This window comes from Tyto alba, unplaced genomic scaffold, assembly GCF_018691265.1.
Source record: "Tyto alba isolate M040663 unplaced genomic scaffold, T.alba_DEE_v4.0 Super-Scaffold_1000006, whole genome shotgun sequence".
Classification (NCBI taxonomy): domain Eukaryota; kingdom Metazoa; phylum Chordata; class Aves; order Strigiformes; family Tytonidae; genus Tyto; species Tyto alba.
Window position 1 is genome coordinate 33,466,099 of NW_024881272.1, and position 21,888 is coordinate 33,487,986.

Here is a 21,888-nt window from a genome sequence, read left to right on the forward strand (position 1 = left end):
GAGCAGGGAGTTGGACAAGCTGACCTCCAGAGGTCCCTGCCAACCTTATCTACTCTGTGATTCTGTGAAATGCTTTTCAGACTGAAAACACAAAAAAGGTCCAGTAACCCCAAAGTGAGAATTTATGGATGCTGTCGTCGAAGAAATTCAGTAGAATCAGCAATGTGTTGGCTTCAGTAGAAAATTTAATTCCTTTTTGTTTCCCAAATGTAAAACCTTGTTGTGTTACAAGTAGTGGGGTTGTGTCTAACTGTGTTTCTGTAGTCACTCTTTTAGTTAATTACTCATGACATCCAGTTGATAATGTCAAACTTGAAAATATGTATTACAGTGTATCTCTAGCACATCTTCAGGGTAAATCCCGAACTGTCATTTTTCCTGTTACTTATACTCGTGGGTTTTGAGGGGAGGGAAAAGGTATAATAGCTACCTCTGTAGCTGGAGAGAAGCTGTGCTAGGTGATGTAACTTGTTTTGGTCTCTTACAGCATTTGTTACTCTGTTAAATGGAGATCAGGCTCAAAACGCAATTCGGAAATTTCACCAGTATTCTCTTCGGGGAAAAGAAATATCTGTGCAACTCCAACCAACAGATGCTTTGCTGTGTATTACTAATTTGCCCATTTCATTTACGTTAGAAGAGTTTGAAGAACTTGTGCGTGCATATGGCAATGTCGAGAGGTGTTTTTTGGTCTATAACGAAGTTACTGGCCATTCAAAGGGCTATGGCTTTGTGGAATACATGAAGAAGGACTCTGCTGCAAAGGCGAGATTGGAACTTCTGGGGAAACAGTTAGACGAGAGCACTCTCTTTGCACAGTGGATGGATGTGAACCAGCTGACGACAAATCTTATTCACTCCAAGTGCCTTTGCGTAGATAAATTTCCAAAAGACTACGTGGATTCAAAAGAACTGATCCAAGCTTTCTCACTAAAGTATAAACCTGTTTTCTGCCAGGTATGTTGACTTTGTATCTTTTGGAACGTCATGGTCATGATTTGAGTAGCTCTGTATTTAAATCTTCACGGCTTGCTGTCCTATCCTTTTATTTTTTCAGTTAAGCGGTAAACGGTTATGCATCTGCATTGTGATATATGACGTGGTACAGATGCTTTTTTGGTATGGGTTTGCAGTGATTGGTTGATGTCATCTGGGAATTATGCAGGAGACCACTCCCACGAAGCACTTGCAAAATGTTTATAAGATATCCCCTCCTCATGTATTTTATTGAATATAATTTTAGAAATATTTTAGAGAGCTTTTAAAGTAAACATTGATGATGGTTTTATTGCTCAGTAAAGAAAGCCAGATAGTATGAATACCACAAGTGCAACAGTTTAGATGATGGAGAATATACATGTATATAATTAATGTATTTAAGAAATGAATATATTTAGTATCTAATGTGTTTTTTCCTTAACTGCAGAATATATAGGCTTGGGATCTCATAGTTGGCTGGGCTTGCCAGTGATAGAAGTGATACATCTTTTGGAAAGCTTGTGGGTACAGAAGAGGTAGATCCTTACTAGCCTTTGTAAATGTAAAAGTTTCCTTCTCATCATGGCTCTTGAGATACTAGCCAGTAGAAAGAAAGCTTGCTTTATAGTCACACAGTTGGGTATGATTTCAGTTGTTTGGGTTTTTGTTTCTGTTTTTCTTAATTATCTGGGGAGGCTGCTCAGAGATTAGCTTCAGGGATAAGTAATCAGAGATTTTCAGCATCTAAGACCTGAAGGTCCATCAGGCTGTCTGGTCTGACCACCTGCAGGCCATCACATTTTCCCTAGCACTCTTTTCAAGCCCCAGTAATTTGTAGTTGGCTAAAGCACATCCTTACACTTGCTTGATCCAGATATACCAGGAGATGCATAAATTGGAAGTAACTCTTTCCAGAAACTGCCTGTCACTTGTTATTTTGCACTTGTGTCTGTTTTCTCAGTTGAGTGTATCTGGCTTCAGCTTCACCTCACTGATGACTAGATTGAGGAGCCTTTGCTCCCCACTATTGTCTTCCAGTAAGAAGGTATTAAGTGCTGTAATGAAGTCACTTGCTCAATCTGTGTTTAACTAGCTAAACAGATTGGTCTTTTAAAGTCTTTTACTTCAGGGCTTTTTCTCCAGCTGTCAGATAATCTGCAGACTGTTACCAGCTCTCCCAACAATTTTTCAACATCCTTTAAAGATTCTGAAGTTCAAGAATAACAGGCTTCTTTGGTAAAGATAGTTTTCACTAACAATATTCTGCTGTGCAGTTAGAGGCACTTAAAAATTGACTTTTACCTTCCTTCTTAAAACATAATGATACGTGGGTCACACCTGGTATAAGCGAGGAGGGTTTGTTTGTGTATGCATTCTGTCAGTAAATGGCACTAAATACATGTTCTTATAAAATACAGGAATTGAACAGTATACTTTTGAATTAGGAAGTAGGCACCTAGTCAGAAATATATCCAACAAAACGTTCTTGGAACATTCTCATATTACCTATTACTTGTATAAACACACTGTGTAGTAACCTAATAGATAGATCATAGAAGAAAAATAGGTTTACTTACAATAACTTCTGATTTATTCTCAGTGATTCGCAGAGAATAAACGTGTGATTTATTCCCAGTCGTGCCTCATGTTTCCACTGGGCATCCGACAGGTACTGACTGGTAAGGGAGGCTCTGCCTCGAGGGGTGGAGGCAGCAGAGGTGCTGGTTTGCAGATGTGATGGGTGAGCGATGGAGGCGAACCCCGTGGGCTAATGGGGGAGCAGCTCTCCGGCGAGGGAAAGTGCGAGGGTGGAGGTGGGTAAACAAGTAGTTCAAACTCGCTGGATGAAAAAGGGAGGACGATGGATGAATTCTCATCACAGTAGTGCTAATTATGGTTTTATGAGTGAGATGACCTAAAAATCAAGTACAAAGGAAGGAGAAGGAGAAAGATAGAAGGAGAAGGAGGAAGAAGGTGTGGAAAAAGCAAGGAGGGGGTTGTGACACGATGAGTAGAGACATAAGAGGAGAGACATAAAGGGAAAACTAGGAGAGGACAGGGTAGCAGAAATGGAGATGGGGGCGGAATTTCTGTAGAGAATAACTAGAAGTGCCTTTGTCTGGAAAACTTCTGGAAGAATGAGTACATTTTAGAAAAACAATTAAAATGTTTGTTCACAGTCTTGTTATTTTACATCTTCATGACTACAGTCTCTCTCTTCCTTCCATTTCCTAGTCTTGGCCAATCCAGCCTTCACACCGCTCCTGCACCAATTGTCCCTCCAGTAGGGTCACTTTGACCATTTTGCCCATTTCCTGGTATGGCTTTTTTAACGTAGCTGTTTTGTGCTGCTTTCAAGGCTTAGTTCTGCTGGTCACTCTGATGCAGTATTTCATCACGTAAATGTGATCTTTTACCTAAAATTCGTAGCTGAATTAATGAAATAAACTTGGGTTTATTTTGTTTTATTCCAAAGTTACCAGTTTTTGAAATCAATTTGATTTTTCCTCTGTTGACAATAGAAAAGTTCTGTTAGGAAGAGCTGAAGCCAGATACTGGCTTTGAGGACTTACAGGACATGTTATGTCCTTTGCCTCAACAAAATGGACCAAAAAAAGGAGACCAAAAAAGGACTCATTCCTTTCTTATGTCAACTTTCAATTGTCACTAGGTTTCCACTGTTATCTAGGTAGGGACAGAGGACTTTTCTTCAGTATCTATTTACTTGGGAAATTTAAAAATTCCTGATCCATTTGCAAGATTACTGGTAGCTGCACTTTCACATGTTAAGGGAGTTTTTAGCTGTGCATGAAGCTACAGTACATTCCATAGCTGCAAAATATTCTTTTCACAAGTACTTCAGGTCTTTGCCAGTGCAGCTAAACTGATGTCAAAATAAAATATAATGCTTCTTCACATAGGCACACACATATGTATATACACATAGCATATACATACCTATGTGTGTATTTATTTATCAAAATATGCGTGTTCTCCAGAGCTCTTCCCAGAGGCCAGTCTGTAACAGTGGCATTAAAGATCTGACTACCCTTTTTTTCTTCAAAATCTTTGAGATTTATATTTCAATTGTTAGCGTAAGTTTGTGGGACCTAATAGTTTGGAATAGGGTTTTTTTTACCTAGTGAAATCTAGAGGAGATTTCCTCTTGTCCACATCAGTGCTAGTATCAGTATATCATTTCTGTTCATTTTGGGACTGGAGATTTTTGCCTAAGCTTTATTCCCTCCCTTCTCACCCCCTTTTTTTTTTGTTTGATTTAAATCTGCTCGTTCTGCTATAAAACTCTGCAAACAAAGGACACAGCATTGTTTGACACATAAGCCTGTTTCCAGTCTGCTTGATTGATCAGTCTGGCATCTTCTCTTGGCATTAAATATGACCACAGACTTCATATTCTCCTAAAAGGCAGTATATATCAGTGGAATTTGCATTGTTACATGTTTCAACAACTATCATGTAGTCTTGTGAATGACATTTTTTATTATTGTAGGCTTAAAAATTGAACAATAATGAGTTTATAATTCTTATCCTACAAAATGAAAATTATTGTAGCATACAGCTGTATTTACAGTTTCCTTTTCAATCCTTCTTTATTCTGAAAATATGTGTTAAGTACGTTTCATAGCTCAGGTTTGCCATGAGATTAAATTGATGTGAAGGTGGTAATTCAAGTAGATAGAGCATGCATACCAAATATCATATAAAGACAGGATATTCAGCTTGTATCTAGCACATTTGAGAACGAATCAGTATGTTTCTGGTAGGCATTGACATACGGTGTCAATTGATTGTGAAGTATTTTGCAAGGGTTAGATGAAAATATTGCAAGTCAGTTCCTGAAATTCTTCATTTTATTCAGTGCATTGTGACATGTTGTTTCAGTTTGCTCAGGATGAAGACAGTTATATTGGTGACTTTGCGGTGGTGGAGTATGAAACTGCAGAGCAGGCTGAGAAAGTACAAGAAGTCACCGATGGCATGACTATCAAGGGAAGGAGAGTCCAGGTGTCGTACTGTGCTCCGGGAGCGCCAGGCAGAAGCACGCTAGCAGCACTTATAGCAGCACAGAGGATGGTAAGATATTTGCAAATCTGTTTTCAGAATTAACTTGATACACCTTGAGCAGCCTGAGTGGGGTCAGAGGAAGTCAGCTGCTTTGCATCAGGAAAAGGAGGCAAGCTTTTGGAAGCATTGGCCTTTTTTGTTTTTTAATCTAGTCAGCCCAGTTCACCCTCCTTCCTAGGCAAAGTGTGGCCATATACTGCAAGGAGAAATGGTAAAATATGGCAGTAAAATACCACAAAGTTACACTTACGTAACTCTGTGATTTGAGTAAATTTCATTTTCTGTAAGGGAAATTGTTCCTGTTCAAAACAAAAGTAACTGGAAGTGGAATCATTTGACAAGCTAAAATTTGGTTTAAAACAGAGAGGCAAGAATTTGTCGATTTTAAGATAAACTTCTAGGTAGGAGAAATTGTTTTAATTTCATGCTCGATATAGAAGAAAGCTTTTTACACCCACATGTCTTATCAAATTATTTCCTAGAAAATTAGATGTGACAGGTGTTACATGAAGCTGTCTTAAACACAGAAGCAGAACAGTCTCATTACTTTGGCTAGCGTTAGCTCACGTCTTTGTAAGAGACATGAGTGGTGCTACCATAAGATAGTAGGTGGTGTTCATGTTAACAGTGCCTTACATATTCTCCTTTATTGATAACTCTGTCTTGGTTTAAGGGAAAAAAAAGAAATGTGTCTCAGGAAAAATATTCTTGAAGTTTTGGAGGAATAGTTTGTTAAGTGTTTCATTTGAGGGAAAAGGAGCACGGAAAGGAGCAGGAAACCGAAGGAGGTGGTTTTTCTGTGTGAGATGAAATGTGTACATTACCATCACAAGTTTGAGGGATTTAAATGTGTTCTTTGTTTTCTCTTGATTCTAACATTTTTATATCTCTTTTAATTGGAGATGAGGAACAATAAGAAAGGCTTGCTTCCAGAGCCAAATCCAGTGCAGATTATGAAAAGTTTTAATAATCCAGCAATGTTGCAAATGTTACTGCAGCCCCAGTTGCGTGGACATGCTGTTAAACCTGGTAAGTTGTTTTAAAACAGAGTTAAAAAAAGAAACCCTGTTCTTGGAGATACAGGGCTTTCGGCAAATGAGAGAAGCAGCAATATTATTTTAAAATCTCTGCAGACACTGTTTCAGTGTGTAGACACTTTCACATTTTATGAAAGCAAAAGCAAGAGGTGGATTGCTACACTGTTGTATTTGGGTAAAATTTAGTGTTACCTAAAAATGTCCTCACATTAACTCTGTGGTCTCTGAATGTTTATATTAGCAGTGGGTTTAAAATTAAATGTCTTTTGCAGATATCGTTAATGGAAAGTTTAAATCTGATTCTAGATCTGAATTTTGCAGCCCGAGTCTTTCTCTTACTGATTTCAATGTAAATCGTTATTTGCCTGGATGCTACCATAGTTGTATACAGCATTTAATTACAGCACTAGCCAAAAACATTTCTCTGCCTTCTCATTAGGAGGGATGTGAATAAACATGTAAAACCCAATCTTACCACATTTCAAATGGTGAAAGTATTAGAAACAGGAATGAGAAGAGATAATTTGAAAAGTCAGACTAGGGACAGCTAAGAGTTTGTGATGTAATCTCCTGACAGAAGATACACAGAAACTGTGCGTGAAGTGAACACTTGAGTGAAGAAACACTTCAGCTAATGCTGAACTTTCAAAGCACTTTAGATAACACTGTGGTCTTGCAGTCAACTGCAGACATTTCTGCATCTTCGAGCAAAACTCTCAGCTTCAGAGGAGGTCCATGAAGGTACATTGGATCTCTAATATGCTGTTAATTGCAAATCAAAGCTAGGTGTGTTGAAAAGTTTCATTATAGTAACTTTTAGTATACTGGAAAGTTTTGTGAAAACCAAATCTAAAAAATACAGGCTGTCTCTTACAAAGATATTTACTTGGCTAACTTCTAAAACACTGCAACTTTGTCTTGTGTTTCTAAAGCAGTTCTTGGAGCATCAGCAGGTTTACCTCACCTTATAAATTCAGCAGTTGGCCCACCTTTTTTGCAGCTGAATAAAATTCATCAGGTATGTGACAAAAACTTTTTGTCGAAATACATATTTGTGGAGATCTTAGCATGAAAAACATTCTCAAAGTTTTAAGAAATTAGAACAAAAATCAAGTGTTCTCATTAAAGTTATCTTTGAGAAAAGCACTCAATTATGAGGTACCTCTGGGGATGTAAGAGCAGACTGTGATTGCTATCCACAAGTGAGTTATTTTATCTTAACTGAGCTTTTGATTTGCTAACACCTGCTGGTGTAGAGACAACTTGCCATTACTGGCAAAAAAACTCCTCTTTAAGTTAGCACTTGAGGAGCATGGCACATCCATTTTTCTTGGAGCTGCTCATACACACTTCCTGTACAGACTCGATTGTTTTATTCAAGGCAAAAAGCTTAGCATCATTATCTTCATTTTAAAGCTTGCAGGGACGAAAAGGTGCTATATATGCTATTAAAAATAGTGATTTGCAGATGTTACTTCTTAGTCAAAAAACCCCCAAGGTTATAAGCTGTTGAAAGTGTTCTCAGAATATCTGTAATTCACTGTACAGTTGATACAACTTCCATATGGACACCAGAGTTCCTGGAAGGTACTATACCGGATATTTGGGATGAGTTTTCCCTTGGAATTGGTGATGGGAACATGCTAGAGTAGCACCCACAACCAGAGCTCCTCCCTGCAGCGGTTCACTTGGCCAGCAGCCTGCCTGGCCTCTGCCTTGCATCGAGGTTATATCAGACATTTCTCCAGCACTGCCAGGAGCCAAAATTTGCCTTTAACATTCATGGTGGGGATTTTTATAAGTACCTGTGAGGGACTGAAATCAATTGCTTTGACTGATGTTTCAGAAATTCCCATTTGAAAAATAAAATCCCCTTAAGTATTAGTTCTTACTTCTGCTGTTCTTTTGGCAAAGATAGACTGATAGATCTTTAAGAAAAAATTAAAATGCAGAGATACTCCTTATGTTAAGTATATTCAGCTTTTCTGTTTTTTTTTTTTGTTTTTTTTTTTCTGCTAAAAACTGGTAGGTGAATATATCCATTTTGAATAAATACTACTTAATTTTGCCCCATCAAGTGAGTTGCCTTTGTCCTGTACAATGAAAGAATACATCATTCATTGTACTTCTTTATATTTAAATGACATTTTCAATTGGTATATTTAGTTACTGGTGCTCTCTTCAGCCTTGGAGAGGCTATGCTTCCTTGGAAGGCAATGTGAATGTTTTCTAATCACAGCTGGAGACAGGCATGTTTTACGCAGTTAACAGTGTGATTGATGACGATCCAATGTTTTTTGGCTTAGGAGTGTTGCAGCCAAACAACTCGGTGTTTTCTTGTTAGAGAGTCATACAGGTAATTCTCTTCCAGGGAGCTTCCTGTCATTTAATTAGCTCCAAACCTGATCTAACAGCCTGAATTTTATTGACATGGATTTGATTATCCCAGTTCCTTCTATTGGGCACGTTTTTCTGTTATTCAGTGACTTATTTCAGAGTTTTCTCTAGAGCCAGAGAACCAGGTCACTGTTGTCTTGAAATTCAGTATTGTGGCGAGATAGAGGAGATAGTGTCTTGGCTTGACTCTCTCCCCACTCACACATTGATTCAGCTTGCTGTCTATCTTGGTTTTGCTATTGTATATTCAAGGTTTTGTAAAGTAATATCATGAGAAGAAACAATATTTTTAGGGTGATTATGCCACAACATTATAAAATAGTTGATAAAGAAAGATTCAACAGAGGGGAGTTTGAACAGATGGATTATTCATCCAGTAATCTTTCAACTCTGGAGGTAGCATGACTTTCAACCTCTTTCTTTTAATTTCTCTTAGTTACAATTAATATGTGCCAAAATAATGCACTTTAAACTTTCTCAGTGATGGGTTTTCCTCAGTCATCCAGTAGTTTATTAAATCTTTATTAACCCAGAGAATTTCTTCTGAGGATTCTAACCAAACTGACTCTCCACTCTTGTATTTCTGAACATTTTTCAGTTGAACTAATACATGTTGTTTGTTAATGTCACCAAGTTTAGAAGGGACAGCCACTGGTATTTGTGACAATAAACAGCCCTAGATAATTTCTACTGGAAATCACTAAGACGGTTAAAATAACAGATGTGTAACAAATCTAGATGTGGCACTTTTTTGTTTTAAATTGCACATTTCTGAGTCCAGAAGACCATATTATAGGCATAGAGGGTTTTTTCATAGGGAATTTGACCCTACCACACAGAGACGTGACCAAGGCTTGAAAATATTTGTAAGGTATTTTGCAGGATGCTGTGAAACCTGAAAAGCCATGCACTGGCTTCTTTTTGGGTTCCATCTTCATTACCTGGTTTTGGTGATCTTTCTTGTGTAGGAGATTTCAAAAAAAATGAGGAAGGCTATACTCGGCGTGATTTGACACAGTCAGTGTCCCATATAGCTATTCTTGCACCACTGTACAGAAAGTTTTATAGAGCAACCTATATTTCTCCTGGCAAATCACTTTCAGGACCTGCTGCCAGAAAGACATTTTCAAGCCTGTGTTCAGCTAGTGTGACTCATAATGTGGTGTTGTGATCCAGAGTGGACATAAGGTTTCTTTTAAGCCACTGTGCTAGCCAGAGCACATAATGCTGAATATACCAGTAGCAGAGTCTGAACATGGTGCCCCAGAGTTGTTGATTAAGTGGCTCAATTCTGGTAGCAAACTGATCCAGAAATTTTTGAAAGAAAAATGTTAATATTTTGTAGACTTGACAATCTGTAGGCTCTGTGATTTATAATCTTTTTAATGGTTCTGGAATACAACTTCATGTAGACAGTTGTCCCTAAAAAGAAGGGAAAACCGTATCTGGATATTTCTCTTTACTTTCAAAGATTCTGTTTGGTAACTGTGAAGCGAGGGATGAGAGTCCCTGCTGGTTAGAAGTGAGTCTGAAAAAGCATGTAGATATTTGGCGGAGATTATGTGTTAGAACTGCAGTGCAAGGCACAATGCAAATGCTAACAAACAATGAAGTCCTTATTCGTAGAGCTCTTCATCCCCTGAAGTTCTTGTGTCTCATCTTTCTTACTGGCACTGTAAGTAACTCCCCTATCTAGTCTGTCTGCAGAGGCTTCAAACACATTCAGCTTTCCCTGTTGGCTTAGACACAGGGGCTGCAATGAAGGCTGGATTGTATTTGGAGTATACTTTGCATCCTTTAAAAGCCATCAGAAAGCATACTTGTGGTCGTGAGGTGAAAAAAAGGGCTGGGAAAGAGAGAAGAGCTTGAACTAACTTTCTAAGAATGAAGCAAAAATTTAGTTCTGTGGAGGAAATAGTTATCTTCCTTTGCCATTATTAACTCAGAAACTAATTTAAACTTCTTTAAGCAGTATCATCTGAAAGTGTTCCAAGAATGTACTGTTTTCCATGACTGTCAGCTAACACTTCTTTTAATAATTTTGCAGAGTTCAATTCTGGGGAGTACATCTAACCTGCTGCTGCAGAGCCCTGCGCATTTACCATTGCCACAGCAGCAGCTGGTGAAGATTGAAAACGTTCAGGCTAATAGTGTAAGGTCATCGTTTTAACTATGACTGTCTTTGGACACTCTTACAACTGATAAATAATTAATTTCATCTAGTGTAATTTAACAGTTTAGCGTATCTAAAAAGATTAACTGAATGTGAAAGTTATAAGAAATAGCTACAGACAGATTATTTTAATAATTTACACAGTTTTCTATTCTTCCTTATAGAAACCGGGTTTGCTGGGAGAACCTCCAACAATGCTACTTCAGACAGTACTGGGAATAGGGGTAATGCCATCAGTGAGCTCAGGCATGGGAACCCGTGGAGAAGCTCTTAAGTGTAAATGACATTTTATTTCATACCAAATCAGTAGAAATGCTCAGCTTGAAATTATGCGCCTTACTTTCTCCCACTGTAGCAAAAGCAGTAAGATGTTTGAACCTTATCACTGCACAGAAAGCTAGGCAGAGAGCTGGACAATAGTGCACGGTATATAGCTATATAATTAAGCAAGTTAATAAGTCATATAGCTATATAACCAACTGTAACCTGCCGGTTTAAGCAAGAAACACACTTGAAATACCTTGCTTTGTTGCCTGGCTTCTCTCATCTGTTTGTCAGGGAAGAAAGAGTACACTGTGGCATTGGTTGAATATTTGCAGGTTAAACACTCTGCTTGCTCCGTCACTAGCATTTTTAGTACACTTGGAATCTGTTTTTTTTATGTAGGACCAAAACTTTGGGGTTTATTGGTTCAAAGCAAATAAATCTGAGTAGCTGAAGAGGCACCGCAAATAGTTTCTTTTTGCATTCATTTCATTAACCGGTAGAGTTTTAATATCCAGTGTGTGACAGGTGTCAATTTTGAATGCAAATTTCTGCACCAGTGATGCCCTCAGTTTTTATGAGGAAAGATCACTTGTGATGTTGCTTAGTGCATCATCTTTTTTTGTTTCCTCCACTGAGAGCCATGTATTCTGCAGTTCTAGACGTGGTCTGAGGAGTGGTAGTAACCAGGAGCAAGGAAAAGCTTGCAGCGGGGTGGGCAAGGAAGAAACCTATTCTGTGTGTCTAGATTTTAATTTTGGAGAATACTTTCTAGCTCTTCTGTTGCTAAAAAGAATTTAACTAATGCCAGTTGAGGTGGGGTTTTTCCCGTCTATTCCTGTACAGGATCCTCTAGGATGTTTTTCACAGGTTTTTTGAAAGTGACAGGAAACACTAATTAACTTATTGCAGTGAATATTTAGAAAAGTCAGAGCTTTTCTATTGTATTAGCTTTAAATAGAGTTCTTTGCTCCTGGGATGGTAAAAGAATAAAAACTATTGTCAGAATCCAGTGCTCTGGGACAGCTGTAAAATAGATCTCTAAATGTTTTTCTCATCACTTAGTAAAAACCACAAACAAAACGTACTGATAAATCTTGTCTAATGGAGAAAAGTTTCTCCATTTATGGTTGACTGCAGCATCTAATCTGACTCCAATTCAAACAGCAGCAGCAGCAGCAGCAGGGATGGGCATGCTGCCATTCTTTCCGAATCAGCACATTGTTGGACAAGCTATACCAGGGCAAAATAACGCTCCAGATAAACAATCAACTACCGAAGCGGTTGTCTCGGGATCACAGCCTTATCATCAGACCTTAACAAATCTTTCTGCGGGAGCTTTGCGGGCTGGGCATGCCAAACAACAAAATCAACTAAAAAGTACTGATACAAGTTTGGGGGTAAGGAACATTGAATACAAATATTTTCTTTATTCTTGTGTGTGAATTTTCTCTTTTTTAATTTCAGCGTGCTTGAGAGATAACTGCAACTGCTTATTGTAGTTCTTCACTATAAAATTTGCTAGGTCACAGGATCATTCATGAGACATTTTAAGGTCATTCCAGTTATGAATAATAGGGAGAACAATAATGCTCTTTGGTGGTCTAAATGAATTAACAAAAGAATCTTTTTACAATGCTGGAGGGATCTTTTTCCATGTGTATGCCTCATAGTATTTGATGATGAAATTCTCTCAAGGGCAATGTCCCTTTTAAAGACTGAAAATTGAACTTGTGGTGGAATTTCATGACTCATCAGGAGCAATTCTGGTGGTATGTAGGGCCTTTGGATTTCCAGGTGGTGTGTGTATATATGTGTGTGTAAATTTTCCACTTTGAATCTCTTAGTCGTAGCTGACATATTCTTAGTCTGTATCAGTCTTAATATTTATTCCCTTGAAAAAAGGGGTGGAAAGGTGGTGGGATGGGGTTTAAGTTGAACCAGAACGGTCTAGTTTTTTCAGAAGTTTTTTCCTGCCCTTACCAGAATTAACTTTTTTTATAATATGCGTAAATACTTTGACGTTTATGTGGAAGCATGTTCTTAATTCAGATCAGATCTGTGTTTTCCTTACATATGTTCTGAAGCATCTGAAGCGATTAGATTCTATGCAGTACTGGTATCTGCCTTTGTTAGACAGCTTTGGAAGATCTGGTCCTATTTCAGAAAGTACATTTTCCATTTTCTAAATAGTTTTTTTATTGTAATGAAGTGGAATTTTACCTATGTACTGATACACATGGAGAAAATACCCAGGGTGTATGTATACATTTATAAAATTAGTGGTTTGTTTCAGTATTTCATTTAGTTAAAGGAAATGTAATTAAACCATTAGAAGTCTAGATAATTCATTTATTTCTATGAGTATTGTTTATAAGGAAGAGTTCTTTTTTTGAAATCCTGGCAGATGTTTTAATTGTTTCCTTTTCTTCATCAGTAGACAGAAGGCCCAGTTTGCAAAAATCACTTCCTTGACAAGACAGCCACAGTCTGTATGCTGATGCTGAACAGTCATACTGTCTTAAATGCCTGCTTTTGCATCCACATGAAGAATTTCAGCACTCTTGAAAGCTTTTTGTGTTTAAAAACTGGTCTGACTGTTTTGGAAAAATTGTCAATTAATACTGTTTTTAGTAGAATAGTATTAATCCATTAAAATAGCGTTTTGTTTTTTTTTTTTCCTTAATTGTCTTTGAAAAAATGAACAGAATAAATGGAGAGTAGAATGTAGAGGTAGAGTCTTTCAGCCGTGTATTTCAGACAAACTATGCAACTTGCTATAGCTACTTCATCCTTATTTCTGGTATTTGTTCTAACATAAGCTAAAGGGAAATAAGCTGGTAGTGTATCCTTCCTGGTCTCTCATAGGAAACACTTTTGGTGGTTTGGAGGAGTGAGTCAGCCCTGACACTTCATGTCCACGCATAAACATTTTCCCCTTTAAGCACAGACTTATAAATAGAGTGATCAGTGAGATGTGTTAGAGCGGCGGATTGCAGGCAGGGTCCCATCTCCACTCCAGGGTTCGTTTGTCCTTTATTCGCTTGTGACTCGGGGTGAGAAGTCGGTTTTTGTCTTGGTCACATACTTAATGCTACCTGTCTGTATCTGGGGTCATTCTGGTGGTTATTACTCCTTTACTTGAATCTAAAAAGTTTTCTTTTGTTTGTTTGTTTTTTAATATCCTTTAGTAATTTACAGTCTAAAGAGAAACATTCCTACAAAATTATTTGGCAAGAAAAAAGTACAGGCAATGTGTCCAGATAGTTGTCCCCTGTATTTGTTTTAAGTTTTCCTGTACATTTTGTAGAGCTAAGCTTTTTTCAAAATCCTTCTGGGACACTTGTCTTATTTCTGAAAAATGTTGTATGAATTAATGCACATCTGACCTGTCCAATTGTTTTGCAGACTCCCTTGAAAAAACAGACTTCGCTGCTAGGAGAACCACCAAAAGAAATACGTCTCAGTACCAACCCTTACCTGAATTTGGCAAGTGTGTTGCCTGGTATATGTCTTCCAGGTAAGCAAACTTTTAGTGGTTTTAGTTGCAAGTTCCCTTGATCAGACTGTGGCGAATCGTTATTCTGTTTGGCAGGTAATTCCAGTGACCACAGCATTTATCTTTAAGGAAATCTTGTAGTCTGTCTTAAAATTGCAATGCGATTCTATCCTCCTGGTTAGAATTTTATTTGGGAAGGGTGAATTTTCAGAGTTAATGGGCTTACAGATGTAGACAAATGTCTAAAAAAACCTTTCAATTATTAGTAGCACTGATAAATTTTGAGCACAGCCTAATCTGAAGTAACAAATTTCTGTTCTAATCCCAGAATATTGCTAAACAACCTAATCTTTGCTGTTGCTAATTTTTGCCGTTTATACAAACCATGTGTTTGTACAAACTGTCTGTTCTTTGTGTTATGAACAGCAATTGCCAGCAAAGCCTCTAGTCCACCGCAGCAGACCGGACTTCCGAACAACATCGCGGATGCTGCTGTGTCTCAGGGAACTACATCACAACATGCGATGGAAAATTATTTCAATTACTCTCAACAGCATGGGGAATACACCCAGGTACGTTGTTTTGCAGCTCTTTATTCTGAAGCCTGGTTTATCACTCAGAGCTCTGGTAGCAGGATTTTTGGCAGAGATCTGCTCGGAGATCCCTCCCTGAGCTGCTCATTGTTTTTCTCTGTGTACTCTTCATGCACTTCTCGGTACACATGTGGTCTGGTAGCCCTGCGTGCAGTCGAACAGCGTTGCCCAACATCACGAACCGCTCTTGAGCAGTTCCAAGGCTTTCCTACAGCCAAAGCCCACCCTCTTCTTCCAGAGGAACCCTATAGGTCCTCTTCACTGATAGTTTATCTTTTTCAGTGCGCAGAACAGATTTAGCACAAAGTACACCTAATGCCAGTCAAAATAAAAGCCTCCAGACATTCCCTGCTGCAGTGTCATAACCATAGCAAGATTGCTTCTCGGTTAAAAAATCGCAACTTGGCTTTCGTCTCTCTTCAAAACCATGAAGTTTTTCTCCTTCCCTTCCCAAGAAGTTTTCAGGTTTTCTTGAACCTTGGCTAGATCCCAGAGAAGAGTGTGTTCTGTCTGCCAGTTCCTGTAGAGCGTGGGGAATTTTTGCAGTCTGCCAGCTGGTTTCACCGCACGGGATTTCTTCATCACATGCCCCATTTGGTGATCGGAGCATGGCCGTTAAGGTGGAGGGCTGCCCCTTGTCTGGAGAGTGTACTGAGAGCAAGTCCTGGGTTTCACAGACATAGGGACACTCCGGAAATAACATTTCCATACTTTCATTAGCCATCACTAGTCTGTGTAGAAATATAATTGTCTACAAACCAAAAATGAGAAGTGGATTGTAGTGCCGTCGGGTAATCTATAAAAATCTTGGGTTTGCGCGGAGATACCCGCCCTGGCTCTGTTGCAGGTCTCCCCCTGCCCTGTCCCCAGAGCTGCCTGATCTCTCCTCCTGCGACGGGGAGACAGAAACAAGCGGTGCTCCCCTCTCCTGGGCTGCTGGCAAGGAAATCTGCGCGGCGCCAAAACTCCGGGGGTAGAGCAGGGCTGCCGTGGGAGCTGGTTGGGTCTGGAGGACAGAGAGTGGGTGCATGGGTGGGCACGGGGGTTGCTTTGTACTGGGAGGGTCTTGGCCTGGCCAGGAGGGGTTGGGGGGACAGGGTCGCTGCAGCAGGGAGCTTTACTGGGAGCCAGACCCACCTCCTGGTCAGATCAGGTCCGGTGACACTTGTGGGTTGGAGAAGCAGAACGGTTGTCCCGCGCGCTGTCGTGCTGTGGTTCCTGTAAGCACTAACTGAGTTTTCTTGCCAAAACAAAACTTGTGTTTTGTTTGAATCTGATTATTGGCTTGAAATTCATTTTGATGTCTCCTGGAGGTAGTTCCTAACCCCAAATCCTTAAAATACTGTCCAAAAATATCAGTGTTATTAGTATTATCTTTAGTGACACGAAGGACTCAAATGATGTCACTTTGGTGCAGAGATGCCACATGTCATCGTTCCGCTGTATTTGTACTGTCTGTTCCTTCCATGTAACAGAAATTACATTGTACTTGTGTCCCCTGCCAAGGCAGCGGTGCCTTGTGTGTCTTTTAAGCACTTAACATAGTTTTAAATGTTTGGTTTGAGCTTTATCACTGCTGTCAAACATGTTTTGATGCTTCTTGGATAGCTTTGCCATTTATTCATTCTCACGTCCTGTGAGGCCATAAGAACTGTTTTCATTTAAAGTGATCTTAGTAGACAGCTAATGGGAAGAGGTTTTTTCCTCCTTTATAGGAGGCTGTTCAGCAGTGGTATCAGCATTATGCTCAGGCATATAACTCTACCCAGGCAAGAGTCGATGAATTTGAAAATGAAGCCTCCGAGGTGAGAAATAATTTTATTTTCTTCCTGTCTCCGTTGGCTGTTTCTCCCATCAGCTGTAAGGGTGCTTTTGGACTCTGGACACCCGCTTTGTTTGTTGATAGTGGCTGCTGCCGGCGCTACCGCAGAAATAAGGGGCTGGAGAGCGCGGGACGAATGGCACTGCATGGTCACCTTCCGCAGGGCCTCCCTGCACCGTTCCTCTCCAGGAGTCGCGCTCACGCTTTTGATTATATCTGGCGTAAATATCCCTCTCTCTAAAATCCCACAATCCAAAGTTACACGTAAAGTTCAGGAGTATATTAAAATACTCCTGCCCAAGAAACGGCACGCCATAACGTTATTTCCCAGTGAGTCTACTGAAGGATTGTTTCTCATTCAGGCCGTTATATAGCCCAACGTTTCTTTGACCAATGAGGAGCACTCTTTTGGTTTTTCTTAAGGAACTGTGTGAATGAAAACATCCCCCGTAATCCTACGGTTTGCTCAAGAAATTGCTGCATGCCAGAGCTGCTGTGAATTGGACGCTCCTTTTAGCAATTCAGTGTGACTCAGATATTTTCATATCTGCTGAATGCTCATACTATGTCGAGTAAAAATGAATTATTAAACCCATTTTCTTTCAAATTCTGATTGATCACGGATCCCGTTCTGCATTTAGGAATCTACAGGTGGATCTTACCCAGACTACAGTACCTGCTTGCAGGTCATGCCTACACTTTACAGTGGAGCCCAGGGATCATACCAGCCAGGCAGCTTGCAGCTTCCGTCACAAAACCCATTAAATAAGGTGAGAGGAGAGACGGAGCAAAGTGGTTGCAGATGCAGCCCTAGCCAGGTGGTGGTGGAAGCGCTTCTTATTTGTCTTATGCTGCCACCGAGTGGACTTCGGACCCACAACAAGCCAAGGCAGAGCTTTTCCACTGCATCTGTGCTCCTCAGTGTCCCGACTGGCTCGGGATCACACACAGTTCCTGGGTCAAGTGATAAATAAAAGCAGTGGTTGGTCAGGGCGTGCCAGCGCCAGACCCCCTCAGAGCCCTCCAGCACCCTGGAGATCAGTCTTCTTCACTGCCCACACTCCATCGAAACCCACAGGCAAAGAAAGGCTGGATGTCTGTGAACAAGCATCTTGGGAAGGTGGTACCTGTGAGGCTGAATGTGCAAAAATGCCTTGAAGGAGGCAAGTAAAGTAGGAAGTGAACAAAGGAAGAAGAAATAGTTCACACTGATTATTAGATGGATTTTTTTGCCTGACTTGCAGATGGTTTGCAGTGAGCGCCACTGGGATAAAACCTCTGAAGTGGAGTTAACAAATCAAGGCAGTGTTCGGGTTACCTACAGCCTCTGCTTTGCAATGCTCTTCACTGGATGCCGGGAGGAAAACCATTTCGAAATGGCTTTTATTTGAAATTGTAACAGAGGTCAGATGCAGCCTACTTCAGCCAGACTCACTGAGCAAGGCTTCCTTCGTCTCTGGCGCCCAGTAGACACTTTCCATCAATAAAGTATGTGGGAGGGATGGGGAAATGCTCTGGAAGCTGGGAGGCCTAGCTTATAGGACGCTGGAGTCTGGACTAAAGAGGAGATGGCTTAGGACAGGCCAGGACGGTGGGGATAAAAGCTTTGTTCAGTCTGAACAAAGGACTTCTCATTTCCTGAGCAATTCACACCCTCGTGCTCTAGGTAAATCACGTTTTTTTTTTTGTTTTGTTTTGTTTTGCTCCTGTTTTCATGGATGGGAGAGACCTTAAAAGCCAGATTGTCATCTGCTTTGGAGCAGCTGCCTTTTTGAGTCCAGCCCCAGCCACGCAGCCCTGAGAGCGATGCTGATCCCTCCAGGGGCTGGCTCTCCGGCCTCCAGCGCAGCTCGCGGCCCTTCGCGCGGTGTCCGGGCACGCCGGGAGGAGCTGAAGTCACCCCGTCGTGTCTGGGAGAGGGTAGGGGCCCGGGCTCCTGCGCGGCTCGCTCTCCTCCATCTCGGCATCAAATCCCTTTGCTGCGCAGAGGTCAGTAGCCAGATTCAGCATGTGATGCTGTGGCGTGAGATTCCCGTTTTTTTGGAGGAGATTTAGCAGGAGCACAGAACTGCGGCAATTTGTGACTCCTGCAGAGGAGGCGAGGCCTGGCTGGAGCTGGCTTTGACGTCTTGGGATAAAGACAGCCGAGGCCTGAACACTGTGCCAGGGGCTGTGAAATCTCTAGCTCTGCGCAGCAAAAGATTGCAGGTTCCCAGCAGCTGTGATAGGCCGGGAAAAGAGTGAAGTTGTGACAAGAGAAGGAGATAGTATGGGGTTAGATCTAACGAATGCCTTTCAGTTTATTTCCAGTCTGAAGAGGAAAGCTTGTCGGTGGAGGTGATGTTGAGCAGCTTGCTTGAAAGTTTGTCTTAATGCCGGATGCCATAAAGGGCAGAAAGAGAGCGGTTGGTCCCCCGGCAGAGACGAAACAGAAGTACGGTTTGCCTCTGCAGCGAGGTACTTTTCTCATTCCTGAGTTGAAAAGAGAAATCTCAGTGAAGAAGGGACACGGGCTGGTCCCCAGGAGGCTCCGTATCGGTTCAGAGTGTGTGCTCGTGTGCGTGCGCTTGCTTTAACCCTGCAGCCTGTTCTCCTGCTCGTGGGAGCTGCGTTTCGGAGGTGCAGGAGGAGCACGGTCGGAGGTTCGTACAAAGCCCACGGTGGAGGACACAGCAGAGGGTTACAGTACGTGTGTGACAGCCCCACAGCTGTTAGTGCAGGAGAGAGGACGAGGGGACAACTAAAAGTCTTTCCTCGGGCCAGTTCCTATTTATGATAAGGACAAGTGCACAATAAAATGAAATTAGACTTGGCTGAGGGTAATTTGAGTTGCGAATGTGAATTAGCACGGGGCGCTTCTGAGAAGTGCTAGGAAGTGTTTGGCTCAGGGACATTTGGTCGCTACAGCTGGTCTTTTGGTTGGGGTAAGGAATTAGTGTCCCACTTTGCGAAGCATATAAAGGTTTCTAAAATATTTACTCCAACGTGAACCAAACCCCCCAACCTTCCAGGAGCCAGACTTAACCCAGGACCTGCAGCGTGGCTGAGCAGCATGTGGCCAGATCAGGTTCAGGGGGTTGTTACAGGGCAGATGCTTCAGTCTTGGAGAACAAGGCAACTGTTTAAGCCATTTGGTAATGACATTAATGACCCGTGGGGGGAAAGAAGTGAGCAAGAGTCACTGATTAGGGCGCTGGGCTCTAATGCGTAGGGTGCGGCTTGTAGTGCTGCAGGTGCATGGATGGAGCAACATCCTGCTCTGATGGATCCCAGCGAGGAGCTGAACCTGAGCCCCGTGTACCCCAAGGAGCCCGTGGCGGTGGGGCAGCCTCAGCCCTCCCCAGAAACCCTGCTCGGGGCTTTCTGAGCATCAGAGTGAGGCATTTTAGTTGAATTTGATTAAAGAGCCGTTCCTGCTCTCTCCGTTGCTTCGGTACCAGGTGTGAACTCCTGCCTGCAAGGGGCAGATGGTTACCCTGAATCCGCAACCCACACCCGCGCTGGCATGGCTGGAAACCAAGTCCTTCAACTTCTGACTTGCCGTGACAGCCGTGCAGGGAGAGTTTAACCCGGGCAGCTCTCCAAAAGTAAAGAAAGAGGAATGAAAGGTGGCCCACTGGTACCTTTAAAGGCTGAAGATGGCTGGAGCTGCTGCGACACGGCAGGGTGATAGCGCGGCCGTTACGCTGCTGCTTTTTATGTGCCCGGCCAGCCCTTTGCCCTCACAAAAACGCCTGTACGGTGCGGCACTAATGCATTTACCCTTGGGTTTGGTGGGGTGTGGTTTTGGTTGTTTTGTTTTGTTTTTTTTTTTTTTTTTAGGGAAAGGGCACAAACCCTGACTCATGAGCTGTGTATAGCTGGACCTTAAAGCCAAAGGCGTCGGGCCTTTGGAGTCAGGTACTGGCTCCTGGGCCTTGGTAATTCCCAGCCTGGAGCTTTATTTATTGCCGCTGTTTGCTCTGGATCATGTGTCACTTGTTTTCTTCTTGTCCTCAGGTGGCTCCGACGAGAAGTGAGAAGCGAGGCTCTTCATACCTCATTTCCTCCCCAGACCCTGGCCCCATGGAGTACCTCGGCCAGCAGACTCAGGGCTCCGCAGTACGTTACGCAGAATCCTCTCTAAAAAAAAAGCGCGTTTATTGAGACCGAGATAATCACTCCTGCCTGAGGGTGTGAAGGCAGGCTTTTCGTACCTCTGCTATTTATTGCTGCCTTAACTTCAAACAAATAATTCTTCTTTCTGTGTGGGTTACAAGTTTCCCAAGAGGAACAACCCTCTGTAACGGGCGAATTTGCCAAGGAAAGGGTAGGTATTGCTGCGGGGTGAGGCGTGCCGCGGCAGGCTGCCTTGCCTTCTGACAGGAGGGGATGGTGTGTCCTTGGGCGGCTGCCACTGACAGTGGGCCGAGGCTGACAAAGCAAAGGAACTGGGTGATTTTGTAACTTACCAGCTTAAAGCAATAAAAATACTGAGGAGGGAACGTGGATCCTTTCTCTAGTCCTCAGACTGAGGAAGTTAAAAGATGAGTAATTCTCGATAGTAATTTTTTTCTTATTTTTTTAACTCAGAATGTGGGGGTTTTGTTTTTCAATCTTACTTTTTCCAGGATTAAGAGTTCTGCATTTACAGCCTTTATATTTTTAATATTTCCTCTTAATCCTGGAATGGAGATATACCAAATGTATTACCAGAGCCTCTGTGACATTTTCAATAAATGTTTGTTAAAAGTAAGATGCTGCACTGTGTGCTGCCTTGCAATAATCAGTTCCATTTGGATAGGTGATACCTGGAGGATGACGTAACCTTTATCTGCTTTTAGGCCAAGAAGCCACAGCTTTTCCCCGGAGTAAGTAATTGACAGTTTGGGAAGGCAGCTGTGCAAACTGGTGTATGTGGCAAAGCACCGGCCTCCTCCCCCGGGGTGCGTGGGGGGTCAGGCAGGGCTGCCGGAGCGCTGGGAGAGGTAACTGGGGGGTGGAAGACATGAACTGCCTTTGTGCTCCGACTTCTGGACCGGGATGATTATTTGGCGTTA

The 21,888-nt window shown here is 41.6% G+C and overlaps 1 protein-coding gene across 5 annotated transcripts in view; it reads left to right on the top strand.

The window, feature by feature from the left end:
- Positions 1-21,584, top strand: part of RAVER2 (ribonucleoprotein, PTB binding 2) — a 36,601-nt gene extending 15,017 nt beyond the window's left edge. The window contains exons 3-14 of one of the 5 annotated variants that reach the window (XM_042783874.1): positions 488-957; positions 4,882-5,073; positions 5,967-6,093; positions 7,034-7,119; positions 10,546-10,650; positions 10,836-10,947; positions 12,103-12,335; positions 14,344-14,455; positions 14,861-15,006; positions 16,743-16,832; positions 17,491-17,619; positions 20,849-21,584. In XM_042783874.1, the coding sequence (XP_042639808.1) occupies positions 488-957; positions 4,882-5,073; positions 5,967-6,093; positions 7,034-7,119; positions 10,546-10,650; positions 10,836-10,947; positions 12,103-12,335; positions 14,344-14,455; positions 14,861-15,006; positions 16,743-16,832; positions 17,491-17,619; positions 20,849-20,995 (1,949 nt within the window). In that variant the 3' untranslated portion in view covers positions 20,996-21,584. The remainder of the gene's footprint in view (positions 1-487; positions 958-4,881; positions 5,074-5,966; positions 6,094-7,033; positions 7,120-10,545; positions 10,651-10,835; positions 10,948-12,102; positions 12,336-14,343; positions 14,456-14,860; positions 15,007-16,742; positions 16,833-17,490; positions 17,620-20,848) is intronic. The other 4 variants (XM_042783882.1, XM_042783889.1, XM_042783897.1 and 1 more) reach the window with 4 other exon arrangements.
- The last annotated feature ends 304 nt before the right edge of the window (positions 21,585-21,888 follow it).